The 26170-nt window shown below is 36.4% G+C and overlaps 1 protein-coding gene across 1 annotated transcript in view; it reads left to right on the top strand.

Annotated features, from left to right (window-relative positions):
* dipk1c (divergent protein kinase domain 1C) overlaps positions 1-25876 on the top strand; it is a 63508-nt gene extending 37632 nt beyond the window's left edge. The window contains exons 4-10 of the mRNA XM_067577817.1: positions 7167-7370; positions 7471-7524; positions 7636-7823; positions 10323-10632; positions 15217-15381; positions 22892-22966; positions 24028-25876. Coding sequence (XP_067433918.1) covers positions 7167-7370; positions 7471-7524; positions 7636-7823; positions 10323-10632; positions 15217-15381; positions 22892-22966; positions 24028-24243 — 1212 coding nt within the window. The 3' untranslated portion in view covers positions 24244-25876. The remainder of the gene's footprint in view (positions 1-7166; positions 7371-7470; positions 7525-7635; positions 7824-10322; positions 10633-15216; positions 15382-22891; positions 22967-24027) is intronic.
* The last annotated feature ends 294 nt before the right edge of the window (positions 25877-26170 follow it).

Below are 26170 nucleotides of genomic sequence, written 5' to 3'. Positions count from 1 at the left end.
TGCAGCTTCTAAACTGTGACTTTATTTCTAAATCTTATTAACAAACAACTTTTTTCTTGACATTTTCTCACCAGAATTTTACTGCAGTAGCTGTTCAGTCTAAAATCCTGGTTTTTCCTTTGGTGCTTGCAGCGACCACCAGTGCATTCACACATCTAGCTAAAATGATGTGGGTGAGGATGCTTTCAAAAATCATTCCATGAATAGTTTTTATTCATCACTTAACTTGATCCAAAGTTGAGAAAACAGCAGAAAGATAAAGTAAATCAATATTTGGTGTTTAAAACAGCAGCAGTTCTCCTCAGTGTTTCAGGTACTCGGCAGGTCGGTTGTTCCTGCATCTTGGAGAAGTAAGTAAGACTGACTCCATGATGTTGAGACCAGAGACCATCTGTTGCAGGACTCCTTGTTCTTCCTGTTGATGTAGATAGATCTGTATGACTCTGGATGGATGTTTGGACTCGTTGTCCTGCTGCAGAATGAATGTGGGACCATCAGACGCCTCCATGATGGTGTTGCACTGTGGATAAAAAGTGCCTAAAATATTTGCACAGTACTGTATTTGATATCTAATCTGCCCAATGAGCATGATCATCCTGCATGGTCACTATATATTCTTTCTACTAAAACTCTGATTGAAACAGCTCCACTACAGCTACAATACACAACATCTCACACACACACACACACACACACACACACACACACAGTAGTGGTTATCATTCATTGTGATGAGAGACAACAGGAACTATTAGGAACTCAAAAGGGAGGAGGGGGGATGATAATTGCAGAGTCTTCTATTACTCTCAACACCTCTCCTCCCACTGCTGTTGAGTCCATCAACACACACACACACACACACATACACACACAGCAGCCCCAGATAAGGAAAAACACTTCCAGGTTTTATCTGAGGGAGGAGAACAATCCAACAAGAGACCAAAGCAGAAAGCAGAGACTGAAGGAGAGAGGTGAAGCAGTGAATATTTCAGGTATGTGAGGAGTTCTGTTAAATCAGCCTCCAGCTGCTTCTGTTTCCTGAGACACGTTTGCACCAGACCGTGAAAATCTGTGAAATAAGTTAGTACAAGGTCAGGATTTTACAATTTATCATTCCTCAAACAGGTTTGAATGAACCTTTAATGCGTTCAAACCCGTCCCCAGTAGACTCACCCGCTGCCTCTGTGTTTCATGATGGATGGAGGGCTGATCTCAGGCTTCTAGACGAAGAAGAGGAAGAAAAACAACCCCAAAATTACTAAAAAAAAACCCAGAAAAACAAAAACTGATGACATTTTGATTGACCTTCTACACAGGAGACATCTGCCTTCACCAAACTATGTAATAAATACAATAGAATAAAGACACAGCATCACTTTATTGATCCTAACAAGAGGAAATGAGGTATTATTTATTTATCTTATGAAGTAGAATAGACTATAATACAAACACAAAATGCATATTTCTAATATGCATTTGTATGTAAATGTATACTATGCTGTTAATATAGTATAAATATACACCTATATTACATATAATAATGTAAAAGCCATAGACTGTATAAAAATATGGACGTAGTTACCGTGACGACACTCGTTGGTTTCTGAAGAGCCGTTTTGAAGCTCAAAGTGAGCCGCTCCGGCCGTCGCCATCTTGGCAGTGCGTGACGCCGCCTAACTCCCAGCCAATCAAAAATGGGCAAAGAGGCGGGCCGAATGGCTGAAACAAGCCACCTAGCGGCTGGCGGACCTGTCACTCAAAGCAGCCATGTCCTTCATTATGCATAACTTTACGGCTTAATAAAACTTAAACGGGTGAGTTATAAATAAACTCACCCCCGTACAGTTGTCATGAAAGGAGAAATTAGCTACAGAGACCAAAATCGTTTTTTGTACCAGGCTGTAAACATGTTTATTTCTGCTGTAAAGTTGTAAAGTCTGTTTACAGCCCCAGAGGTTGCTGCTTGGTAAAAGCGAATAGAATATGAATATATGAAAATATAAGTACAATAAAATTAATAGAAGAGGGTTATGCATGCTGCAGTTTGGACTTAAAATGGGATCGATTGTTCCAAAATTGATCAGAGCATCTTTTGAACCATCTTTATTATTCCCTTATTATTCTTGAATCTATCCTTACTTCTCATATTGCACTATAGTCTGGTCAAATACATTTCCCATAACTCTTCACTAAATCTTACCTCTACAAAAACAACCCACTCACATCTTTTCTTCCCCATCTGCTCCTTTATTTCAGGAAACTCGGCTTCTTAAAATATATGATTTTAACGTTTTCCAGGCAAAAGTTTTCACACACATTCTCTCAGTCAGAGGAAATGGGAAAGTGTGTCCAAACTCATTTCAGGATGTATTTTGAAACTACGATTCTCTGACTCAAAGGCCAAATCAGATACAACGGTTCTTATAAAACTATTTTTAATAGTGTTTAACAGTTTGTGTCTTTGTTTGAACTTGAATAAACTTGTAAACTCAAACTTCAAAATGAGCTCTATAATATAGGAAAATATTAAAAACTGGACCTCATAGGAGCAGATAAATCACCAACCATCCAGACCAGAAGGTAATATGAGTCGTGGGTTAAAAAGGCAGGAAGTGTGACAGACAGGAAGACAAGACTGCGACAGAAACGAAGAGGACACACAGAGATAAGAGGCAGGTATGCAGACGGGTTAATTGGCCTGAGACAGAGAGAGAGTCTGTCATTAACCGCAAAAAAATACTCAGATAAAAACTGATGAAAGATGAACGATGATGGACGATCTTCCATCTTTCCAATATCAGACAGTTAATATGTTGAAGGGGAGAGTTTAGATAATATGGCTATTTAGCTCTCCGTCTGTTTTTTGATTCCTAAACATCTGCAGATGTTTCTATAAATCTGCACAAGAGTGAATGTTAACATTTCAAAGTGATGCATATCTCAAACTGACACGATTCTGCCAGCTGGTTCTGATCTATTCAGACCAGGATCAGCTGGATTCTCATGAACTGAGGCGCCCACATCACTGATCAACATTTTACACATCACACCATTGGATTTCCCTCCCTCCAGAGAGCCATTACTCTCAGTTTATTTCCATGAAAATGAACTCGTAGAAAGTTTAAACATGAGACTAAAGTTGTCTTGACTTTTAAATCCTTTTTATTGTTGTATGATAATCTCAGACTGTCGCTCTGCCAGTTACTGGAGCCAGAAAATCTGTTCCTGATCGAGTCTGTCTTCTCAAGAAAAACGACACAACAGGTTGTAATGTAAGACGCCCAAAAATGAGCTAACTTAATCTTAACCCCTGTGGTTATTATTGTAGCCATGACGACGAAGGTGGCCTAACTTTAAGGAAGTAGTAACTTCAACCCACCACGTTTCTCTAACCTTAACAAAGTGATCATTTTAACCCGAACCATCATCTTTCCCTAAACCTAACCACACTTGAACCACAGCGCTGTCACATCATAAAACATCATTATTGTTTAAACGCACAATATGTAATTTCAGCTGCTAGGGGTCTCAATCAAAACAATAACAAAAGACGGAGTGTGATGACGGTGTGAAGTAGCAAGGGATCATGGGAGTTGTTGTCTTCGTTGTTAAATAACCAGCTTCACCGGGATAGGATTACTCCAGTGTTCATCATTCAGGATGTGTTTACTGGCAGAGGTCTCCTCCTCTCCAGAACAAACAAACACGCAGATTAAAGTTGTTAAAAATACTAATTAAAGCTGTTTCACCTAAAAAATCAGTGTTTCTCCGACGATGTTTGGTGACCACCGGACTTCCTGGAGGGGCTGTTAGCCGAGCTGCTGCTAACGTTTGCCCAGTTTATTTCTCTGATAACTTAAGATCCAGACGTCCAATGACTAAAATCCTTCTTCTGGCTAAAAGATAAAGTTAAAAACCACCTAAATTTATCATGAAAATGTGTCTTAAAACTGAATAAAAGTCCATTTATAACAGTTTGTGTGGAACAACCACAACGCCGATGTATTATCTTGTATGTGTGTAAGTTACTCTTTGGTAGACGCCATTGTAGCGGACAAACACAGCGCCGCCGTATGCATCTTGTGCGTGTTTACTCTTTGGTAGAGGAGGTATGACGCCATCGACAGGCGACCAAATGAAACGGTCCGTTACTTTGATTAAATTACAGATTTCTCTGGGTTTGAACATTGTTGGAAACATTTGGGATAATGTTAACTCAACAACATATATAACATAGGTCTAGTTGTTTTTAGACATTTTAATGCAGAATAGTTACATATTATACCTTTAACAGATGTTGTCCAGCTGATTACTGCTGATAGAGGTGCCAGATTAGAGAACGCTCCTATGGAGTCACATGATCAAACCACGTATTTGGAGGACTTGTTGGCCTCATATATTCTTTAAGCCTCTGTATCTTTTTAATTAAAGTGAAGTTGAAATATGAATTCCTCCTTTTTGGAAATGAGGAAGGAAGGAAACTATAACGATACTGCAATAGATTTTTCCCATTTTTTTGGACATAGTTGTGGACATATTTGTGAAAACAGCGTCTAGGCCTCAGGCCAGTGTTTAAATCTGAGTTTTCATCAAGCATCTCATGGCCAACTTCATAAATTTAAGCAGCTTTAATGTTTGTTCAACATCCAAGAATTCAGCGTTGGCTTACAGATAAAGTCCATTTTACTTTTATAGCCCAATACCACACATTTTTTCTCAGAGGACTTTACAGTCTGTACATCATGAGCCCCTTGATTCTGAGGGTCATTTCCTTATCGTTTGTCTTCAGAGTTTGCTTTCCCGACAATGCTGCACATCTATGGTTTTCAAGTTCTAACTGTTAAATGTTGCATCCTTGAATGAACCACCTCAAAGAGTTTTCCAAGTATTTGTATTTGAAGGGGTTAAACATGCATTACAGTGACTGTCCATCCAGGTGTTAGTGAAGTAGGAGGTGTGTGATGTCTGGCTTTAGTCTCTGAGCTCCTCACTGACTGATGTTTGTGTTGGAATGTGGGCAGAACGAGGATTAGCCGGGTAATCCCTGACCAGAACAAATCTAATCCTCAACCTCATCCCTCACACCTCTGGACACTGAGCTATTCAGACAGCACACCGGATATATGTATGTGTGTGTTTCTGTAGCGTGTGTGTGCGCATAACTGTGCTGTAGAATGATCTTTAGGCTTTCTCAGGTTAGAAGAGAGAAAGAAAAACAGATGGGAAAGGAAGGAGAGAAGGATAAATGTTACAATGAAGAGACAGAAAGATCAGATATCAAGCAACAGCTAAATGAGTTGCTAAATGACCTCGGAAAAACTGGATCTTTTGTCTGTTTTGCTGCATTTACATGTTTGGATCCAAACCAACAATAAACTGATCTACTAACAAGTATTGTGTATCAAAGCCTATATAATATATCTTATTCCTCCGTCGTTGTCCATGAAGAGTTTGATCATGTTAGTTTGTTTAGAAACGGCTCCAAAGACTAATAACAGCGTCATGTTTTCAGTCTCCGGAGAGTAGTTCTGTGTAATGCAATCCCTCTAGCAGCTGTAAGTAGTCATGACAGGAGCAAAGGAGGAAATCAGGTGACGTTATTAAAGAACAACAAAGTCCGAATCAGACTTTAACCCTAGAGATCACTATTCATTTCCTGTTTCCAACCCGCAAGGCGGCATTGTTGATTAGATATTAAAATAATGTTTATTGATGGGAATGTGACAGTGACGGGAAACTGACTCTTCCAGATTTCAGTTAATTTCACAGAAGATTCCCAAATTTTGGCAGCAGATGACTTAAATGAAATTAATTTACTTCTACTGGTTCGCTGGTTTATGATCCTTGATGGATCTTAAATGGATAAATGTGAAAAATTTTGCAATGAAAATGTGTATTAAAATCTATTAAATTGAATATTAAAAGTGCAATAACAGATTGAAATGTGCAGATTCGTGACCCAATAAAAAAAAAAGACAGCCATGAAAACCTGTTCCTGTTTATACTCAAAGTCCAGCCTTGATGATGTTTATGATGTTTGTCAGCAGTGTGTGAACTGCATAAATCTGCTTTATGCTGCTCCTTTGAAATCAATCCTAAACATTTGCCATCATACAAAAAGTCTGTTTGCCATAAACAGTATGCGCAGCATCAGAAATAATAGGCCAGGAGCTTCCATCCCTTACTGAGATCTACATCATTAGACTGAAGAAAAAGGGACACAATATTCTTCAAGACTCCCTTCACTCTGCTAAACATCTTTTTAACTTTCTCTCTTCTTTTAAAAGACTGAGAAGTATCAGAACCAGGACAAACAGGTTCTGCAACAGCTGTTCGTTCCCTTAACTACACCTTACTACACCGTAGCAGGTTGTGATACTGATAGCCTCCCTGTGGGAGTGTTGTTTTAATTATTTATTATTGTTACTATTAATTAAATTGCTTTTATGTCCTAAGGTGTTCATTGTACGTGACTGGGGTTTTTATTCTGTGTGAGCTCACTAAACCAAATCACTATTTACTTTATTTCCACTTCACTGTGATAAAACGGCAATAAAGTATTGAAACCTTGAAGCCTGAAACCCAAAGCAAACGCTTGATAAATAATGATGAAATTGAATGGGTGTCTGAAATTAAATTTCTTCCTGTGACAAGAGATAATAAAATATGCTGGAAGCCACATATAAATTGTATCAAAGCTAAAATGTCAGTCAGTTGCAAACTATATATATATAAAGTTAAAGACCTTTTAAATTAAGCTTCATTATATACACCTCATAAAGTTCCCTTATAGTATCATATATATTAGTGTGTACTGTATATATATATAACAAATACTAATCCAATCTTCATACTTATAAAGAGAGACATAAGAATTATAAACAAAACTACTTATAGAGAACCAACAAACTCACTTTATTGAATTAAAAGGCTCTAAAATTGAAAGATTTGGTCGACTTTAAAATGGTTCAATTATGTATAAAGCATAAAATCAATTAGTACCTGAAAGTATCTGAAAGTGGTTTAAAATGAGAGAAAGGCGTTATGATTTGAGAAGAATTTTCATGTTTAAAAAACAGGAAATGAAAACATGTTGACGTTATACGCCGCAGACTGCAGAGATCTTGAAGTTGTGCTCTGTTTGTCCCTCCTGCTCTCCTGTACAGTGTCTGGAGTTCGGCGAGGGTTCGGTGACGGGGGACATGTGCGAGGATCTGTGTGTGCTCGGCCTGGTCGAGTACAAGCGCTGCCTCTACTATGAGAACGGGAAGAAGGTGATCGAGGCGCGCTGGAGAGGAAACCCCATCATCCTCAAGTCCAAACTGGAGAATTTCTCCTCCTACGAGCCACTGGGAATACTGGACTATCAGGTGAAGTTTCCAGTCTTGATCCAGGGAAGCTCGACTTTACTTCCAATCAGAGTACATTAAAAAGGATTTACTATTATTAATCTTTTGCTCTCTTCAACAGGACACAGCAGAGGAGCTCTCCCCTCTCGATGTGGTTTTCTACGCCACTTTGGAAGTCAGTGATTTGAGACATTTGCTGCCAGTAAAGCCCGCAAACTCACATCTCTGCCTGTTTTTTTGTAAAATCACACAGTTTACAGTGAATATTATTTTCCTCTGATCTCAGGTGCGAAACTCTCTGGGCCTGGCTGAGGAGGATGAGGAGGATGAAGGAGGAGGAGGAGGAGGAGGAAGTAACAGCTCTCTGGCCAGACTGTGGGGGAAGAAACTGAAAAGCAGAGACAAGAGTTACTCCAGAGCAGAGCTGGCTTCACTCTGGTCCCTGCTGCAGCAGGAGGAGTACACCTTTCTCAGGTAAAGGCTTCCTGTTGTTATCTCTATCCTACAGTTTGGAAAAGTGGATTTATTCCAGGAAGTGAGTTTAGTGGTTGGCATCGGCAATGTTCTGGCCATCGCATCACTTGCTGGTTCGCAGTCTGCTGTTATTTTAAGTCTTGCTTGAGCTTTTTCATCTTCTCTCGGCACTGTTTCAGATTGTGGTGAATGTTCAGCTGAATGTTCAAGGTCGTTACCTCAAATACCTGCTGGATGTCGTCCTCAGTAAATGTGCCTAATAAAACCTCAACTTCACCGTCAATCTATCAGAACATCTCTTCTGTAGCTCCTCAGCACAATGAACTTAAAACCAGACTTGTTGTTTGCAGTTGCAGGTTTATAAAAATGGGAGTTGTAAAATGTGGAAATGGTTAACATACTCAACCAATCATAGCAATGCTTCCTGTGCTACCCCCCCCCCCCCCCCCCCCCCCCTCCCCACCAAGAAAAAAAAGGTTCTTGGTCCCCTGAGAGGATTCCTGCAGTGCAAACCGCATTTTTTTGGTCACAACGCAATGAACTGTACAGATGGGGATAACGATGCTGACTTCCATTCATGGTTTTGCACTTGAGCAGTGACAGAAGTAGCTGTGTGAGTAAAAAAAAAAAAAAGTTTGAGAGAGAAGTTGAGTCTACAGGCCACTATGCTCGTTACACACCGTTAACATACTATCACATACTTTGCTTTTTAAGATCAACTGATTGAATTTGTCGTTTAAACCATGAAAAAGATGAATTCTTATAGTATCAGGGGACAAAAACACATCAAAATATAAAAACATCAAGACAGTACAAATGCATCAAAAAACTGATTATGATGAAGATGATGATTTCATTATTCAAAACAAGAGTGCATATGGCAGAGTAAAAAGATAAAAATGAGGTATATGCATACATTTACAGTATATATTCCTATTTATAAGGTTGCAAGGCCAAAATGTGAAGGGTTTATCCTCTGGGAAGCAGGAGAATGCCCAGTAAATTTAATGGATTTATCACAAGAAATGTTGTTATTTCTTGTGCGAAATGACTTACATAAAGGAAAAAGAGTCACCAAAGTCATTATGTGTCATCCTCTGGAGAGCAAGAATATTCATATCAAATGTAATGATTGTCTGACTAGTAGCTGTTGGGGTATCTCACTGACTGACTGATGTCGCCAATCTTAGTTTTCACCAATACTGAGGCTTTATAATGATCTTTTTTTCATATCTCCCACTAAAAACCTTAACAATTCTCTGATTTGATATTTAAGTCTTATCAAATAAAACTCGTCTCATCCCTGAAATGTCAGAAGTATTGTGGGCAGAGCTGGCGGATGAGAGGAAAAAGACGTTAGTTTGTTTTCAGCTCCTCCGACTCCTCCGAGTCTGAAAATAAAACAGGCGAGACGAGGTGACCCGCACTGCTGCTTATCTGGAGGCCAGCAGGCAGAGCTGCAGTGACTAATGGAGTGTAGGATATATACAAAAACAAACTGTGTGTGAGGGTGGATGGCTGGAGGAACAGAAACGAGAGAGAAAAGGGGAATTCTGCTCAAAAAGAACAAGCGCATCATACATCTTAAGTGTTTATAGCTGTTCTTTAAGGAAGGTGAAATGTAGGTCATCACATAGAGCGGAGTGAGATGCTATAAATGTTTAAATATTAGTATGACGCTGCGCATTTTCAGGCAGTTTCTCCTCAAAGCATTCACAGTGTTGGACTCATATTTACACCTGAAGAGTTTGAGAGAAAAGTTCAAATCCTGCTTTCTTTCTCTCTTTACTTTCTGGGCGTAAATGTCGGATCTTGTTTGCACAAGTTATTATCTTGGTCACACAAGATCCATCATGTTTACACAAGTTTTTGTCTTGTGCTCACAAGATAATGATAATTTAACAATAACAATATATTATCTTATGCACACATGTTCATATCGGGGGGTCTTGCTTGCAAAAGATAGTTGATCCACTTGTGCATGTGAGGTAAAGAAATATAATGTTTCAGGACTTCAGGGGCTCGGTAAAAATGTACCAAGACATCAGATAAGTCACTGTTTATAAAGGGTTTATAAGGTGCAACTCATGGCTTTATTAATGGTTACTAAATCGTTTACACATGCTTTGTAAATCAGTCATGAATTTAAGAGAACGACTTCTGGGTGGCCAGGTATAAACAAACTCTTTGAGTGGTTGGACTATTTGACTACTTACTCATTGACATTTGCAGCTGCAGACAGGATTGTTTCAGCTCAGTGTCTTGTTGAAATGAATAATATTTAGTTTACTTAAGCAATGACAACAAAACACATTGGATATAAATGACAAACAAATAAAAATGAAGATGAATAAATACACATAGTAAAATCAAAAATAACCAAAAATACACTACTGTGCACGTGCCACATTAATAATAACCTACAGACCAGCTGTGTAGATGGATTGATATTCTATCGTTGCCCTCCTGAACCTCCATCTTCCCTCCTCTGTTCTCCAGAGTCCTGCAGGACCTCAGCACCCACGTAGCCAAGGTGTTGGGCTCCTGCGGACACTTCTACGCCGTGGAGTACCTGTCTGCCGGACACGCCTGGGACCAGAACATCTTCTCTCTGGAGGAGGTGGCGGTTTCTGGACTGCAGGATCCGAGCCAAACCGGAGCCCGAGGGAGGTGGACCGCCCGGGAGATGGTGCAACGCATCGCGCTGAGTTTTCTGGACATGGTGTGGCACTTTGATAATGACTTCACCCACAAACTGCACCTGTGTGACATCAAACCTGAGAACTTTGCCATCAGGAAGGACCTGACGGTGAGTTTAGAGTCACTTTGAAGGCAGTTAGATGACTTTCTCCTTAAGAAATACTCACAGTGAAACCCACCAAGCGAGCCCGAGTGGCCTTAATGTTTTCTGAGAATATAATTGAATGGCCTGAGAATATAATGAACATATAGGATAAAAGTAAAGCAGGGAGTCGGGAGAAGAAAAGCAATAAAAGGCCAGGGATGTTTTTTTTTTAAGAAAGCTATTAAAGAGATCGGAGAGTGGATGGCGGATTACGTGAGATTTTTCTTGAAGAGATGTTTTTTCAGCCTAAAGCAGATGTGACCCTGCAGCGAAGAAGAGAAGGTCACTCTATCATCTGCTGCAGGCTTTACAGTTCAGGCAAAAAAAAAAAAAAAACCCTTCATCTAGTTTTAAAAGGTCTTAACTAGGGCTGCCTGTTGTTTGAAATGTTAGTACTAATTAAATAACTGAGTGTCTTTACTAAAACCTGAACTATAACTATACTTTTTTATACTTTTTTTATACTTTATTTCTTCACTGTTCACTTCCTCTTTCAGAATAACAGTCGCTTTTTAAACCATAATCACAATCCCATAAACAGGTGTCTGATAGGCCTTAAAGAATTGGCCAGATTTTAATTTAAATTATAAAATAATAGATCAAAGAATAAGCCAACAAGATTTGAAATTTGATTTGATTTGTGAGTCAATGTTTCTAATAGAAGTCTGTAATTAAAGCTGCAAGCAGCGTTGGTCAGGACCTCGCACTCTGGCCCGTCGGGATCAGATCATTTTGCTTTTTAAAAATGAGAGATATTTCTTACAAGTGTGGTGTGCTTTTATTTTGAAAGTTTGATTGACATGTGTACTGTCAGGTGTGAAGAGACAATAAGTAACTGCAGCTGGACACAGAAAAATACTCATATATTTGAATGGAGAGTGTGAGCGAACCCACACCTGTTTTTTCTATCTTTTACTGTTTTTGAGATATTAGAGTGTGAGTTTTAAAGTCTTTTCTTGCTCCTCCTTTGATTTTATAATGAGTGTGTATTGCGGAATGTTTCACAGCACTGAGGGAGTGACATCACCAGGAGCAGTTGGAGAGGAGGATTTTAGAGTATGCTTCTTGTGAAATGTCCTCATAAATCCCATGACTTTGGCCAAATCTTACATTAAAAGTCATATTTAAGTAGGAAATTTTGTGGTGAATCCATTGATACAGGTTTGAAAGTGGTCAGACTTATAGTTTAGATGTAAGAAGCCTCTGTTAGACACAAAGTTCATGCCTCCCCATTGTTTTACATTGTAAGGGATTTTGAAGCTGATACTATTAACGCCCTCGGAGGAGATAGCGTTTGTTTGAGGGCCAAAATTGGGGGAAAGTTTTATTTTGAAAGGCTGATTATGGACTTCCTGTTGGATTTAGATCAGGGGTGTCAGTGTATGATTTGTAGGTCTTGATGAGACAAATAGTTGAGTTTTGGTTTGATCTCTCTACGACATTCCTACGGGCCGTGGCAGCCATTTTACTTACATAGGTGGCGCTAGAGAGCACATTTTGGCACTTTGGGGGTTAATTTTTACATTTTATCAAATTTTTCACCAGACCTGATGTGTGTGCCAAATTTGGTGAGTTTTTGAGCATGTTTAGGGGGTCAAATTAAGGGTTTAAGTGGTGTAATAATAAATAAATAAAGAAACAAAGAAACAAGCAAACAAACAAACAAACACACGGAAAACAATAGGGTCCTTGCCCTTAGGTGAGGAGTACTGTTTTACAGTAGTCCTCTGCCTTTTGGGCTCGGTCCCTAAATATACAGTCAGTCTTTGACAGTAATTCTACGGAAGTGCAATGCATTCACCAAAGAAGAAGAAGAAAGCAGCAGTAGGTTATGCACGTCATTGTCAGAGGTATTATATGAATCTATTTGACACAAGTCAAGTACCACAGTCAGTAAAACCAACAGATGTTTGGGATTGCTCAGGCGGAGAACACACTGATCTGCATGTACATCAGTAATGCATCCAAAATACTGGAACCAACTATGAAAGCATGCAATAAGTTATGATAAAACAATGCTGTTATCTCATAATTATGAGATCTTTTCTCATCAAGGAGGAAGTAAAAGCAGATTAAATCAGGTAGCGTCGTCATGCCTCTGTCTTCTTACGGGATGATCGATAACCACCAACGAGATCAGAGTCTTTTAATAATGAGAAAACTACCTAATTATAATGACTTATTATCTTGTAATTATGAGATAGTAAGTCATAATTATGAGATTAGGACTCCAGTTTTTTTTAGTGGTGAATGCAATGCGCTTCAGTATAATTCACTCAACTAAAGACGACTTGGATGCTTCCCTTGTTAAAAAACAATCTTTGCACAGGTGAAAATATGGCTGTATGTAAAGTCTGCTATGAGCTGCAGCCAGCGATTCTTATCTCAAAGTCACCATTAATCACTAAGCAATCAGACCTCTCATACTGATGCATTCATCCTCTATTTTTCATCTGAAATACATTAAAAGTTGAAGTTTGCTGTTTTCAGCTCCAAAAATAAGACCACAGAGTCTGACAAAGAGAAATGGATGTTCTCCCTTCTGTTTTCCTTCAGTTAAAAACCAAAGCAGAGTTTAAATGCATCAGGAGTGTTTGGACACTGCAGTGCTGTGAAAATAAAGCGAAGGTCTGCAGTTGTTATTCCAGTGTTATCAGATGGTTTATGCAGCAGCCTTGCAGTCATTAATTCAACACCACGTCAGGTCTCCGCTGGGTGCCGGCCAACAATCACAACTGAATCTAAACTATTTTATCTTTTAAACTTCAGCCTGATGATTACTGGAAAAGTAGCAGTAAAGAAAAAAAAACCCTATTGTGTAGCTCCAACAAATGTCAAGTAAAGCAGAGGCTCATTATTGCTCTGATAATATTAGCAAGATTTGTGTTTTTCATGTAAAAAAGCTGACTTAGAACAGATTTAACGACTCACTGTTTATAATGCCAACATTGTAAAAAGTTGCACATAAAGAAAGAACTCCCATAATGTTCACCACGAAACAGAAAGAGGTTTGTCTGTTGCAGCTCCAGCTACACTGCTCATGTTGATTTCATGTATATATTTCATAGACAAAACAGGGATATGATTTGAATGAGTTTTTGTTGTCTTACAGTTAAATTCAGTAAAAATGATTAACTTTATTTAACTTAATTTTAACTACTTCAAGTTTAACTGTAGTAATATTCTATGTTTCTCTTAATCTACATGCATTGATCTACAAACAGGCAGTAGTGGAAGAAGTACTCAGATCCTTTACTGCAGTAAAAGTACAAATACAGTAAAGTAAAAATACTCCATTACAAGTGAAAGTCCTGCATGAAAAATCCTCTTACAGTAAAAGTACATAAGTATTATGAGCTTGATGTAGTTAAAGTATTGCAGTAAAAGTACATAAGTATTATGAGCTTGATGTAGTTAAAGTATTGCAGTAAAAGTAGTGGTTTGGTCCCTCTGACTGATATATTATTATATATGACATCATTAGATTATTAATAGTGAAGCATCAGTGTTAGAGCAGCATGTTACTGTTGTAGCTGCTGGAGGTGGAGCTAGTTTACACTACTTTATATACAGTTAGATAGTTTAGTCCAGTGGTTCCCAACCTATGGGTCGGGCCCCTCCAAAGGGTCAGCAGATAAATCTGAGGGGTCGTGAGATGATTAATGGGAGAGGAAAGAAGAAAAAACAAAGTTCTGATACACAAATCTGTTTTCAGTTTTTGGACTTTTTCTCTAATCTTTGATTTTTGCTGAAATATTGGATCATTTGAACATTTATTGAAATGAAAGCATGTGAGAAGTTTAGAGGGAAAAATCACTATTTGGTGGAGCTGTTAACAACTCATAGACATGTGAAATGTGACCCCGACTACACACTGCTTTTTGTAAGATGTCAAAAGCCAAAAAGGTTGGAAACCACTGGTTTCATCTTTAACAATGTGTTGTATTTTAAAAGCTTGTTATATTATCCATTGTGTCAAATCTTCATCTGAAAAGTAACTAAAGCTGTCAAATAAATGTAGTGGAGTAGAAAGTACAATATTTCCCTCTGAAATGTAGTGGAGTGGAAATATAAAAGTAAAGTACACATACCTTGAAAATGCAATTTACCATATTTATGGTCATCAAAGAATGAAATTTAATAAATAAACATATTAAGTTTTTAATTTAGAAACTTAACTTTTGTTTTAATTGATCATGTGTAATTCAGTTTTTTGTAATTGTAATAGTTAAATTTATATTTAAATGATACCATTTTTTAAGAATGGGTATAAATTTATCACTAAATGTAATATTTATATGTATTCAAATTAATAATTTTAATAACAATATAATAACCTATAATACTTTATTTTAAAAAAATGAAATTACCTACCATGTAAAAGTGTAAAAGTATTCAGGTGGCCTTTTCCAAACTTCATACAGCATCGTCTTAAAGGTTCTTGTGGTGCCTTTTAATGTTGATGCTTTTAGTCACTGTGACAAAATCAGTTTGTGTATCTATAAATACTGAACTTGTGACAACAGTTGAAGTTTTTGTCCTCTGCAGGTAGTAGCCATCGATGTGGACATGGCGTTCTTTGAGCCGAAGATGAGGGACATCCTGGACCAGAACTGCAGCAGCGATGATGACTGTAACTTCTTTGACTGTTCATCCAGGTGCAACCTGAACAAACGCAGGTGCAGCCCCCGCCGCAGGAACAGCAACCTGCAGGTAAGACCAGCCGGAGGCATGATCGATTTCACGCTGTAGTTGTGATTCAAGTAGCCAGTTCCGTAAGAAGTGCACTTTTGTTGCTGCTTATAACGAGATATTGTACCATAATACTTAAACACAGAATAACAAGAGGATTACAGGTGAAAAATGGATCCCAGAAACATTGGTGACATTACTTAAGTAGAGTTTTGAGGTACTTTTATTGACTTTCATTTTTACATTTTGACATTTTTACCTCGCATCATTTATTTTAAGAATCCCTGCAATTATAATCAGTATATAAACAGTTCATAAATGGTTTAAAAACTTTTACTATAATGGTTATTAATGTATTAGTCAACAACTATACAAAAGTAATGAATGAAGAGAGTTTAAAAAAACAAACATTCATGAAATTATTATATACTGATTATAAATACTAAACGTGGGGACTTAAAGTAAATTGCTACCGACAGCTCTAATTACTAAAACTAGATTCAGATTTATCCAAAACCTGTGATGAGCTTATAAAATATTAATAATGAATGTTATACCCTTTTTACACCAAAATTAATGCGTATATGCAGGTTTTTTAAACGCAGGTAAACCTGCTAAAAATAAGCAATTGACTCCTTTCCCATTGCCAGTAGATGAGTTTGCCTTTCTGTTTTTTTTGTTTGTTGTTTTGTTAGTAAATGGTAGAAAGCAGCATGGAGTCCAGTGACCCGGAATTTTTACTTTTTTATATCTTTTACTTCAGTCTCTCTTTCAAACTCAATGCCGACTAAACAATGTTCGAGCCCTGCTTGAACGGAGAAGGATGTAGTTTGTTGTACGTTGTTACCATAGACTGCAAAAATCAATAACTAAGGATCCTTGCTGTTTACGCTCCAACGTCCAGAACTTCAACGCACGTCACAGCATCGCAATAGAAAAAGGGCAAAAATTAGCGCATCTATTCAGGTGTCATGTTTCCATCACTGCCGCTCGGAGCTGGAGCCAATAAATACCGACACCACTGCAGAGTCATGTGACCCGGGAATGAATGCCGATGTACCCTTTCACATTGAAGACCAAAGCCAGATGTTAGTGGGGGTTTTGTCCAGTATGAAGGAGCTTTAGAGTATAAAGTAGTCAGATTTGTCCAGAACTACATTTTTAAAATGTAGCTTAGAAATGAATGCATCAATAATAATAATCTGTTTATTTAAAATATGAAATCATAACCCTGACAGGAGCCATTCAGCTGCGTAATGAGTACTCTCACTTATTTTGCTGATGATACTTTTAACTACATTGAGATTGCTGGACTTCTAAGTGTGATGGCGTATTTGTCTACTGTGTTTTTATTACTTTTACTGCAGTTTTTTTTAAATCTTTCACTTTAATCTTTCATTTAGATCCAATAAAGTGAATTTCACTTTCTCTTATTTTTCTTTTCTGTATTTTGCTTTTGTCTTTTGTGTCATTCTAGTTTCAGTTACTTCCCTAAGTAAAGCTTATTTATTACTCACTGTTTTCAGTCAGAGGACCGTTTGTTCTTCTCCGACTGACATTTTCTGTGTTAGACAAGTTTCTCTTATTTTCTGCATTTTCTGTTTTACAAAGTACAAACATTTTTATCTCAGGTAGACGCGTCTTTGTCATAATCACAAGTTTGTGATTCATCATAAATGTAGAATGTAGAATGTTTGTGGCATCGGCGGAAGAAGAATTGAGATCTTTTACTCGAGCACCACTGGTTTGTGGCTTTCCATTATCTTTGTTGACACTGATGCTGCCTCTTAATTAATATATATTATTGAATTTTAGAGCATTCATGTGTTTTATATGAAAATTTGAGTTTTGTGACCCAATAGAATGTTTGGAAAATCTTAGATTATTACATTTTCATTGATCAATTCAGACAGGACATTTACTCTTCATTTGATTTAAGTTAGGAGGCAATTTTCTTTTAAATTAAAAAATAATTAAAAATCCCTGATTAAAATGCAAACAGCTTTTTATAACTAAACAATAAGGTAAAAAAAAATGCAAAATTTCAATTTCAAAGTGTAAATTTGTCTCTTTAATTCTCCTTTGCATCTACGCCATATTTAATGCGCCATGACCTCTGACCTCTACTGTTATCAGTTTCCTGTGAGGCTTTTCTTCTCCTCCACACGTCTGAGTCTCAATGTTTTCCTGCAGCAGGACGAGCGTTTCACGACTAATAAGGAGGATGATAAATTACAAGGTTGTGTGTTTCTCTCAGGCGCCACAGGAATCCATTTTTCACAACATTTAATTATACATATGCAGTAAAGAGACATGTGGAATGATAATTACTGACCAGAAGAACCTGCTGACACGTTGGGTTTTCACATCTATCATGAAGAGATATTTTATTAGAAACCTGGAGATGCTTTTAATGTATTTATGTATATAAATCTTTTTTTTCTGCAGGTTCCATGTTGCAGGAAAACAAATACAATCTTATAGTTTTTTTTCTAAAAATGTCAGTGACTCAAACAGGACTCTAATTTAATTGCTTTAACTCTGTATCCAGCATATTCTGAGATCACAGTATGAATCTATTATTATTAAAATTATAATTATAATAATTATTATAATTTTAATCCAGACTCATTTAACTAATTTTATAACAAAACAAATAAAAAAGCTCTTCATTCATTACTTAGAGTTCAAATGAATAAATGAATTGTTAGCTTTATGCATTAGATGTAATTTTAAATATTTACAAAAGGCACTTAGTTTATTAGATATGCAACATTTCGGTCAGGAGGGACATAAAACTTTTTTCTGCATGACTTTATTTTTTTACCAGGTGAACAGTAGACAATACTTGTTTTAACTTTTTAAATACAAAAGTCAAGTCAGTTTTATTTAGGCCTCATCCTGCATTGGAAAAGTATGCAAAAAAACAACCAAAGAGCTAATAGAATAATGGGCAAGTGCTAGGGAGAAGAAAACACTGAATTTGTCAGAAAGAGGTCTATTACGTATGTATGATAGTTAAAAGTATAAAAAGTATAAAATACAGACAGAGAATTGTATAAAAAGTTCCTAAAAATATCTCTGATGCAATATTCACAGGAAATAATCTGTTCAAAATTCATCCAAATTGCTAGTTTTACACAAACTTCCACAAATGAATAAGACATGAAAAAAGTCAAATGTAATTTGCTGTTGTGTCACAAATTACACTTTCTAACTACAAAAAAGCATCCAATGAGACCTGTTACCTTTTTAAATTAAAATTAAAGGAAAAATCCACCTTAATAATAAAATAAAAAGTCATAATTATTTATTATATTATTTTACATTTATATTTATTACCCATTCTTCTATTAATCCCGTTCAATTTTTTAAATGGTTTATAATGTTTCTAATTACTGTATCATTATGATGACTGTTTCTCTCTGCTGTTAAACTCTTAACAGCTCTTCTCAGTTTATTTATTTATTTTTTTACATTTTTTATTGCAAATTCTACATTATTTCTATTATATATTATTTATTATCACTTGACTTGTGGTATAATCTCATACTTTACATATTTTGATTGTTATGCACCACAACACTGAGGCACATTCCTTCTGTGCCAACCTGCCAACTGATTCTGATTTATAATTTCTATTTTTATAATTAGTATTTTGTTTAATGACTCTTTCTGAGGCTGTTATAAATAAAGGTGCTCGGCAAATAAAGTCACCAACAACATAGAAATTTTTGCATATTTCTCTTTTTTTTTTAAGGTGAGGAATTCTAAATTATTTTAAACTTATAATAATAATAATAATAATAATAATAATAATAATAATAATGTATTATCCTAATAATAAACGTTTTTCCTATCATTATTATTATTATTAGTAGTAGTGACTGTAGTAGTAGCAGCAACATCATGTAATATAAACAATACATGTTTTCATGAGTAATTATAACAAATTGCATCATTATTTTGTCATTTTTACATGATTACAAATATGAAATATTGCTATATATATATAACACTACTAATGTTTTTAATGTTTCATGGCTGGATGTTTTTTTTTAGCCTAGACAGGAGTTATCATTATTATTATTATATGTTTATTAATAAAATTATTAGTATTACTAGAAGTGGTGTCATATTGGTTCAATATTATGATTGATTAATTTGATCAAATACAATCATTTCATAAAATGAAATTGTGAAACTACTTATTTTCAAGGCCAATTTTTAAATAATACAAAATATTACTTGAAGAGATACTACTACTCCTACTACTAATAATAATAATAATGATAATAATGATGATGATAATAATAATAATAATAATAATGTACATTTTGGCTGTTTGGATGTAACTCTGTGAATCACATTAACAGTAACACGAAGCCATTTTGAAGCGTCGGCCTGTCAGACTCGGAGGAAACGTCTGGGACACAAAGGCCGAGCCGGACATCACCGTCACCGCCGTCATCACCATGACAACGCTCGGACAGACTCTCATCACCCTGCTGCCTCCTGTATCACATGTCATATGATACAAGATACCTGCATTCATCTGAGGAGGACGTGTGAATATGAGACCAGAGGAGACGATGGGGAGACCGAGGGATGGTGATGACGGGACGTGACCAACAAACACATCAACCTGTTGGTACACAGCAGGGATTCAAAGAATGGAAACTTCCATTTCACAGCAAAAACTGACCTGTGATAACAGCTGGTTATAATGTCCAGTTCCTAGGAGATGGAAACGTGATAAAAGAAGAAAATCAAGCAAGAAATTAAATAAAAAATAGTTAATAATATGAGTGTGGAAGAAAGCAGCGGAGGAGAGAGAAAGGAAGGATGAAAGAAAGATGAACAGCCGTTAAAATAACTGAAGAAAACTGAAGACAAAGTAACAAAAAATAAGAATAATTTTTAAAAAATCAATGAAGAAGAGAAGAAAAATTTATAAGAAGAGAAAAGAACCAAAGATGAAAAGGAAAACATAAGGGAATAAGAAGACAAAACAAAATAAAAAAATGTACAAAACTAGAAACAAGAAAAGAGAAAGCCCAAAAAAAGGGTAATAAATAAAAGAGAAATGAAAATAGAAGGAGAAAAATACAGATGAAGATCAAAGAAGAACAAAGAAACAAAGAAGAAAACAACCAAAGATGAAGATAACAAAAGGAGAAATTAAACAATCAAGAACTGGATGGTGAATGAAGATACAACATAGAAAGCAAAGTAAACATGTAGAGAAATGATTAAAGTATTGCAATCCCTTGTTAGTTTTAAGTGTAAAGAGAGAGATTTTGAAATCTAAGGATATTGAAAGACTTGTGGACATGATGGGTCCCATTTACACAAACGAAAGACAAGTATAATTTACAGGATAAAGACTTCTTAACCTATATGCAGATAAGGGTGCAGCTTTGTAGCTATTTGGGGCAGACAGTGAATATACCCAAACCCTCAAAATTGGGAGATCTGTAAAATTTAATAAGGGAGAAAGAAATTATTGCGTCCAAGCTTTACAAATTGTCAAATGGAGTGCCTCTCAAGGCACTTGGGAGAGAGACCTGGGGGTGACTTCAGATAAAGATGATTGGGATTCAATTTAGAAAAAACTTCACAAAGTCTCTAAACTGGTACACAGGATATATTTCACCCCGGCGAGAATTAACAGAATGGGCTTGTTAGACTTTGATGTATGTTGGCATTGTCTACAAGATGGACACTTGTCTATCATGTGGTCTGCTATCGGTCAGTTTTTAATTTGTCAAGTACTTCTGCTATAGTAGCTGTGGCTGTAGGACTATATGACAAGTCTTAAGTTTGCCAGTTGTGAGAGATTTTAGAGTGTTGCAAAGTGAGAGTTGCTATTTCAGGCACCCTTTGGTTCCAGAAGTAAAAGATTAATTAATTTTCCTCTATATACAATGTTACGCGATTGACGGTTGGTGCACTTCCAAGACTTGGATTGGCATGAAACTCTTGTGGTTGAATCCTAAAAGATGAGCAACTGTGTTAACAAAATCTTTCTGGGCTGCACAGTTACCAGGGATCCTCTCCTGTGCCTCTTTAACCACTCACCTCAAGGCTCTTGGCCCAAACATCATAAACAACTACTAATCATTGGTTGTATGACAATTGCACTACTTATTGCACTGCACTGGATATGTGCAGATTTAGTGGAGGGTGATTAATGGTTAAGATCCTTTCTTGACATGTTGGTAATGGAGAATGTCGAGCTATATAATGAGGAATAGTCTGAGTGGTCTGAGTTGTTGAACAGATCAAGAAAAAATTCTCTTTTTCCTAAATTGGACTTACTTCTGTATCACTTCTGTGTATTTGTAATTGCTTTATTTTATAATTTATTTATTTCTATCTTGTTCTATATTTTTATAATAATTTATTGTTATTATTATTGTATGTCCCACATAGAATAGCCTTTGTATGCTATTATTGGTTTGCCTCTGTAATGTGCATGTTTATAACTTTTTGAAATAAAAATTAATTATCGAAAAAAAGTGGGATAAAAAGAGGATGACCCACAGTCACAATAATCAAAGAAAAATTAAGATAGCAGGAAAAATACAGATGAAGAAATAGAAAAGCAAAGAGAGCAAGAAAATAACAGAAAATAACCAGATGAAAAGAACAAAAGGAGAGATTCAAAACAACAGAACCAGAGGATGAATGAAGAAAAGAAGATAGAAAGCAAAGTAAAAATGCAAAACTAGAAGAGAATAGACACAAAGAAATAAAAAGAAGGAGAAGATGGGAAAATATGTAATGGGATCGAAGACAAAACAAAAAAAATACAATACAAAACTTGGGAAGAGAAATATGAGAGAAAGAAATTTTAAAAGAGAAAATATGATTTAAAAAAGAGGATAATAAGCTGTTATACAGAAGGAGGAAGAATACAGATGGAGAAAAGAGAACAGAAAACAAAAGACGAACAGAATGAGAGAAAATGGAGACCAGATATGAACTCGATAATCAATCAAGAACTTGATGATTAATGTAGAGAGGAAAATAGGAGAAAACAAAAGAAGAGACGAGATGAAAAGAAAAAGGAGACGATTGAAAAAAGGGGAGATAATGAACAAAGAAAGAGAAGACGAGTTGATAGAAGCTGTTGATGACACGTCCATGACACGTTGCTCCCTGATTGGTCCATCTGAGGCTGCACAGGTGACTCCTGACCTGTGATGACCCCACTTTGTCAATCATGTCCTCAGAGAAAGGAGGCATTGTCTTTTTAACTCTGTGTGTCTGTCTGTGTGTGTGTTGTGCTGACTGATGTTTGGTAATGAATAGCGAGGCGTCATCTGCATACTGATGTTAAAAACAGACCATCTATACTGACCTATTCTCTTTGTTGTCTCCTTTCATTTCATTTCTTTCCTCTCTTTTCCATTCCCCTCCTCTTTACCTTTGCTTCTCTTTTTGTTTCCTCAACACTTTCTCTTTTTTTGTCTTTTTCTCTCCTGATTTTTTTCCTCCTCTTCTGTCTTTAATTTTTCCTCTCTAGGTGATTTGTGAGAAGATTTTCAGGCCGTGGTTTTCTCCCACACTGCTCGGAGCCAAAGCAGGACTCCCTCTGCAGGTAGGATTGTTTTTTATCTATATTTATATTTACATGTTCTTTATAATATATTTTTATATGAAACTTTATTTTACTTTCCTACTAACTTCTGGGAATGTTTTTCAATAATTTCCTAAAAGTAGCTTCTATGTAACTGTTCATTCCAGTCATTTCTTTGAAAGGGTTACATAATTTAATGTATACAGGAAAGAATATGCTTATGTCTAGTTTAACACATGAAACTACAATTGTTAACAGTCTAATTTATATTAAAAAAAAATGCAAATAACAACTAACCCAAATATAAAGAGTTGGCACTTACCAACTAAACCATCTCAACACTATTTATGTTTTTTCCTATAATTTGGACCCACACCCTTTTGTCCAAATGTCTTAAAAATGAACTGCTCAGAAATTTTGCTGGAAATTAGTATAAAATTAAAGGATCTGTAAAATGATGCTCAACCTTTATTTGGAGTTGTTTTTTTATTTGTTTTTCAAACATTTTTTGTCAAATAATTTATCAGAAAGTGATACAAGACAATAATCATTCAAAGCCTCTTATACTTAATGAGAAACTCAGATGTTCTTTGCACACAGAGGCTGTTCAAACACATCCAGTGGAAACAATAAAAAATTAAGAAAAGGCTTAAGGTGCACTCTTCTTATGTTCAATAAAAATACTGTACATTTTCTGTGTTGAGGCATTTCTTTCTTTGACATTTATTACAACTACAGCGACCTGGGCCTCCAGAGTCCTTCTGGTGTCAAAAGCTCCTGTAAATGATCACATACATAACTCTATGAATATGAATAAACCTATTTGGAACAATTCTAAGGTAGTTTTAAGTTATGCCACTGCCAAAATGGAGAGCGAGAATGACAACATTTGTTAGGTAAATAAATACAAACATATATTGAGTAAATATTATAATGCAGTGGGTTAAATAATTTCAGGAAGAATGTAAAAGTATTTAAAACTGAAGACTGTGGTTCAGAGAAGAAACAGAGCAACTTTTTTATTAATGACAGATTTTGGTGGGTCGTCCTCTAAAAAAAATGTCTTCGGTTTATTTGAACAGGTGGAGCTGCAGCGAGCCGTGCAGGAGTGTTCAGAGACAGACGGAGGTGTAGAGGAAAGAGAGGATGGAGGAGGAGGAGGAGGAAGAAGAGGCAGGGACGTCCATCAGCGCCTCCTCAACATCCTGACCCGCCTCCTCCAGGAGGGAGGGGCTTCAGATGAAGGGGGAGGGGCCTGGGAGACAAAAGGCCACACCCACACTGCACTGAACTTCTGAGGTGGTGAAGCGAAGGCCGACAGGGACCTACGAAGAGCACTACAGAGGAAGGATACTCAGAAATACACAAGCACATTCTTCAGACGTTTTTCAGGAAGAAAAACATTGATGTTTCTGCGCCAAAAGTTTCTTCTTGGGCAAGTTTTGAAATGCTCATCCTGGAATCAAATGACTCATTGAGAGAAAACAAGATGCTTGTTTACGTGTTGGCTGATGGGAGAGATTTAGCTTATTCTTTAGGTCAATATGGATGCTTATTCTTGGATCAATATGCAAATCAAACAAGATATAGATTCACAAGGAAATATGATGCATTGCTGAGACATATTCAGGATTTTATCTGAGCGAATATAAATATAAAATTCATGGACAAACGTATGTGGAAACTCCTGTTGTGTATATTTGGTCTGAGTTTAGTTTGGGCCTCTCAGTACCTAAGAAGGGAAAATTTAATGTAGTATGCAATGATATTTTTGTTTGTTTCCAACTTTGTGTCAATAGTTTGTGTTTGTCCTTTTCCTGTTTCAACATAACAATGCCTCCGAGCACAAAGCCAGCTCCATAAAAAATGCTTTTCTCAGTTTGGTGTGGGAGAACTTGAACTGGAACGTAGACTCACTGGTGCTTTTGTTTCCAAGTGGGAGCAAATCCTGTAGCCAGGTTCCAACATCTGGTGGAAAGACTGGAGCCAGGAGAGGAGAGGCTGTAATGTTTGGGTGTCCACGTACTTTGTTTGTTGTCAGGGAGTGTTTGGATTTCATGTCAGTCTTCTATCTAGACATAAACTTTAGGGCTGCAACTAACAATTATTTTGTTATCAATTAATCTGCCAATTATTTTCTCAATTAATTGTTTTATCTATAAAATGAAAACAAAGATATTCAGTTTACTATCGTTTTTGACAAAGAAAAGCATCAAATCACCACATATGAGAAGTTAAACTTGCCTAAAACAGTTACTTGATTTATCAAAGTACAGCAGTCAAAGATTATTTCTCTGTCAATTGTTGCAGCTCTAATAAACTCTGAAGATGTTGTGTTTGGGGAAACATCCAGGCCAGGACTGGATGGATGGAGAGAGCTCAGTGATGCCTTAAGTGTCTCCTCATCAGAGGTATATATTATAGGTCGAGTGTTAGCGGATCCTCTCTGATTTTTGTTCTTCCTTAACTTAAAGGCACCCTGTGGAGTTTTTGTCCTTCAGTAGTGCTGTGGAGCAGTTTTTTATGAGTCAGTCTCCATTGTCTTTATTTTGGGTGACACCTTCCTGCCAATGTTATCACACGATTATAATGATCCACAGGTGATTCATGAGGAAGTGCACGTTTGTTAGAGCTCAAGAATACAGATATAGATATAGAGATATATACATATATATATATAGAGAGAGAGAGAGTTTGGTGATTTAACACTTGATGTAAAGATAAACTCCACAGGTTACCTTTAACCAGCTAGTCTCAGTGAGATTTTAAAAACCTCTCTTGTTTGAAGAGAGACTGTGGTAAGAAAACATCTGTTTACATGAAGTGTAAATGCTGTAAAAGCTGCAGATAAGATGTAACAATGTAGAAAATGTATTAATCACTAATAACACCAGTTATTTGGTGAATTAATGGCTTTATTGGTCAATTTAAGGTTTTCAGATCGGCTGCATTTCAGCCTTTTGAAGACAGATAACTGATATTTTTTGACTGAAGCTGCTCCAATTCAACAATATGAATTTCTTCCTCATGATATCTTTATTTTGTACATTTGATCTGTCTGATTAATTTTGGTTAAATCCATGATGGTGAGAGTGATACTGTAATAAAGGTCAACAGGGACAGAATACAGTTTGTTTATTTAAATGAGTGATTAATGTTGCTGTTTGTCAGAAAAACGTCCTTATTTCATATTCTAATAAAAAAGTATCCCGGCCCCTAAAAATC

The sequence above is a fragment of the Thunnus thynnus genome, chromosome 21 (assembly GCF_963924715.1).
Source record: "Thunnus thynnus chromosome 21, fThuThy2.1, whole genome shotgun sequence".
Lineage (NCBI taxonomy): Eukaryota > Metazoa > Chordata > Actinopteri > Scombriformes > Scombridae > Thunnus > Thunnus thynnus.
Note: the sequence above shows the minus strand (reverse complement) of the source record. Positions and strands in the feature narration are given on the sequence as shown.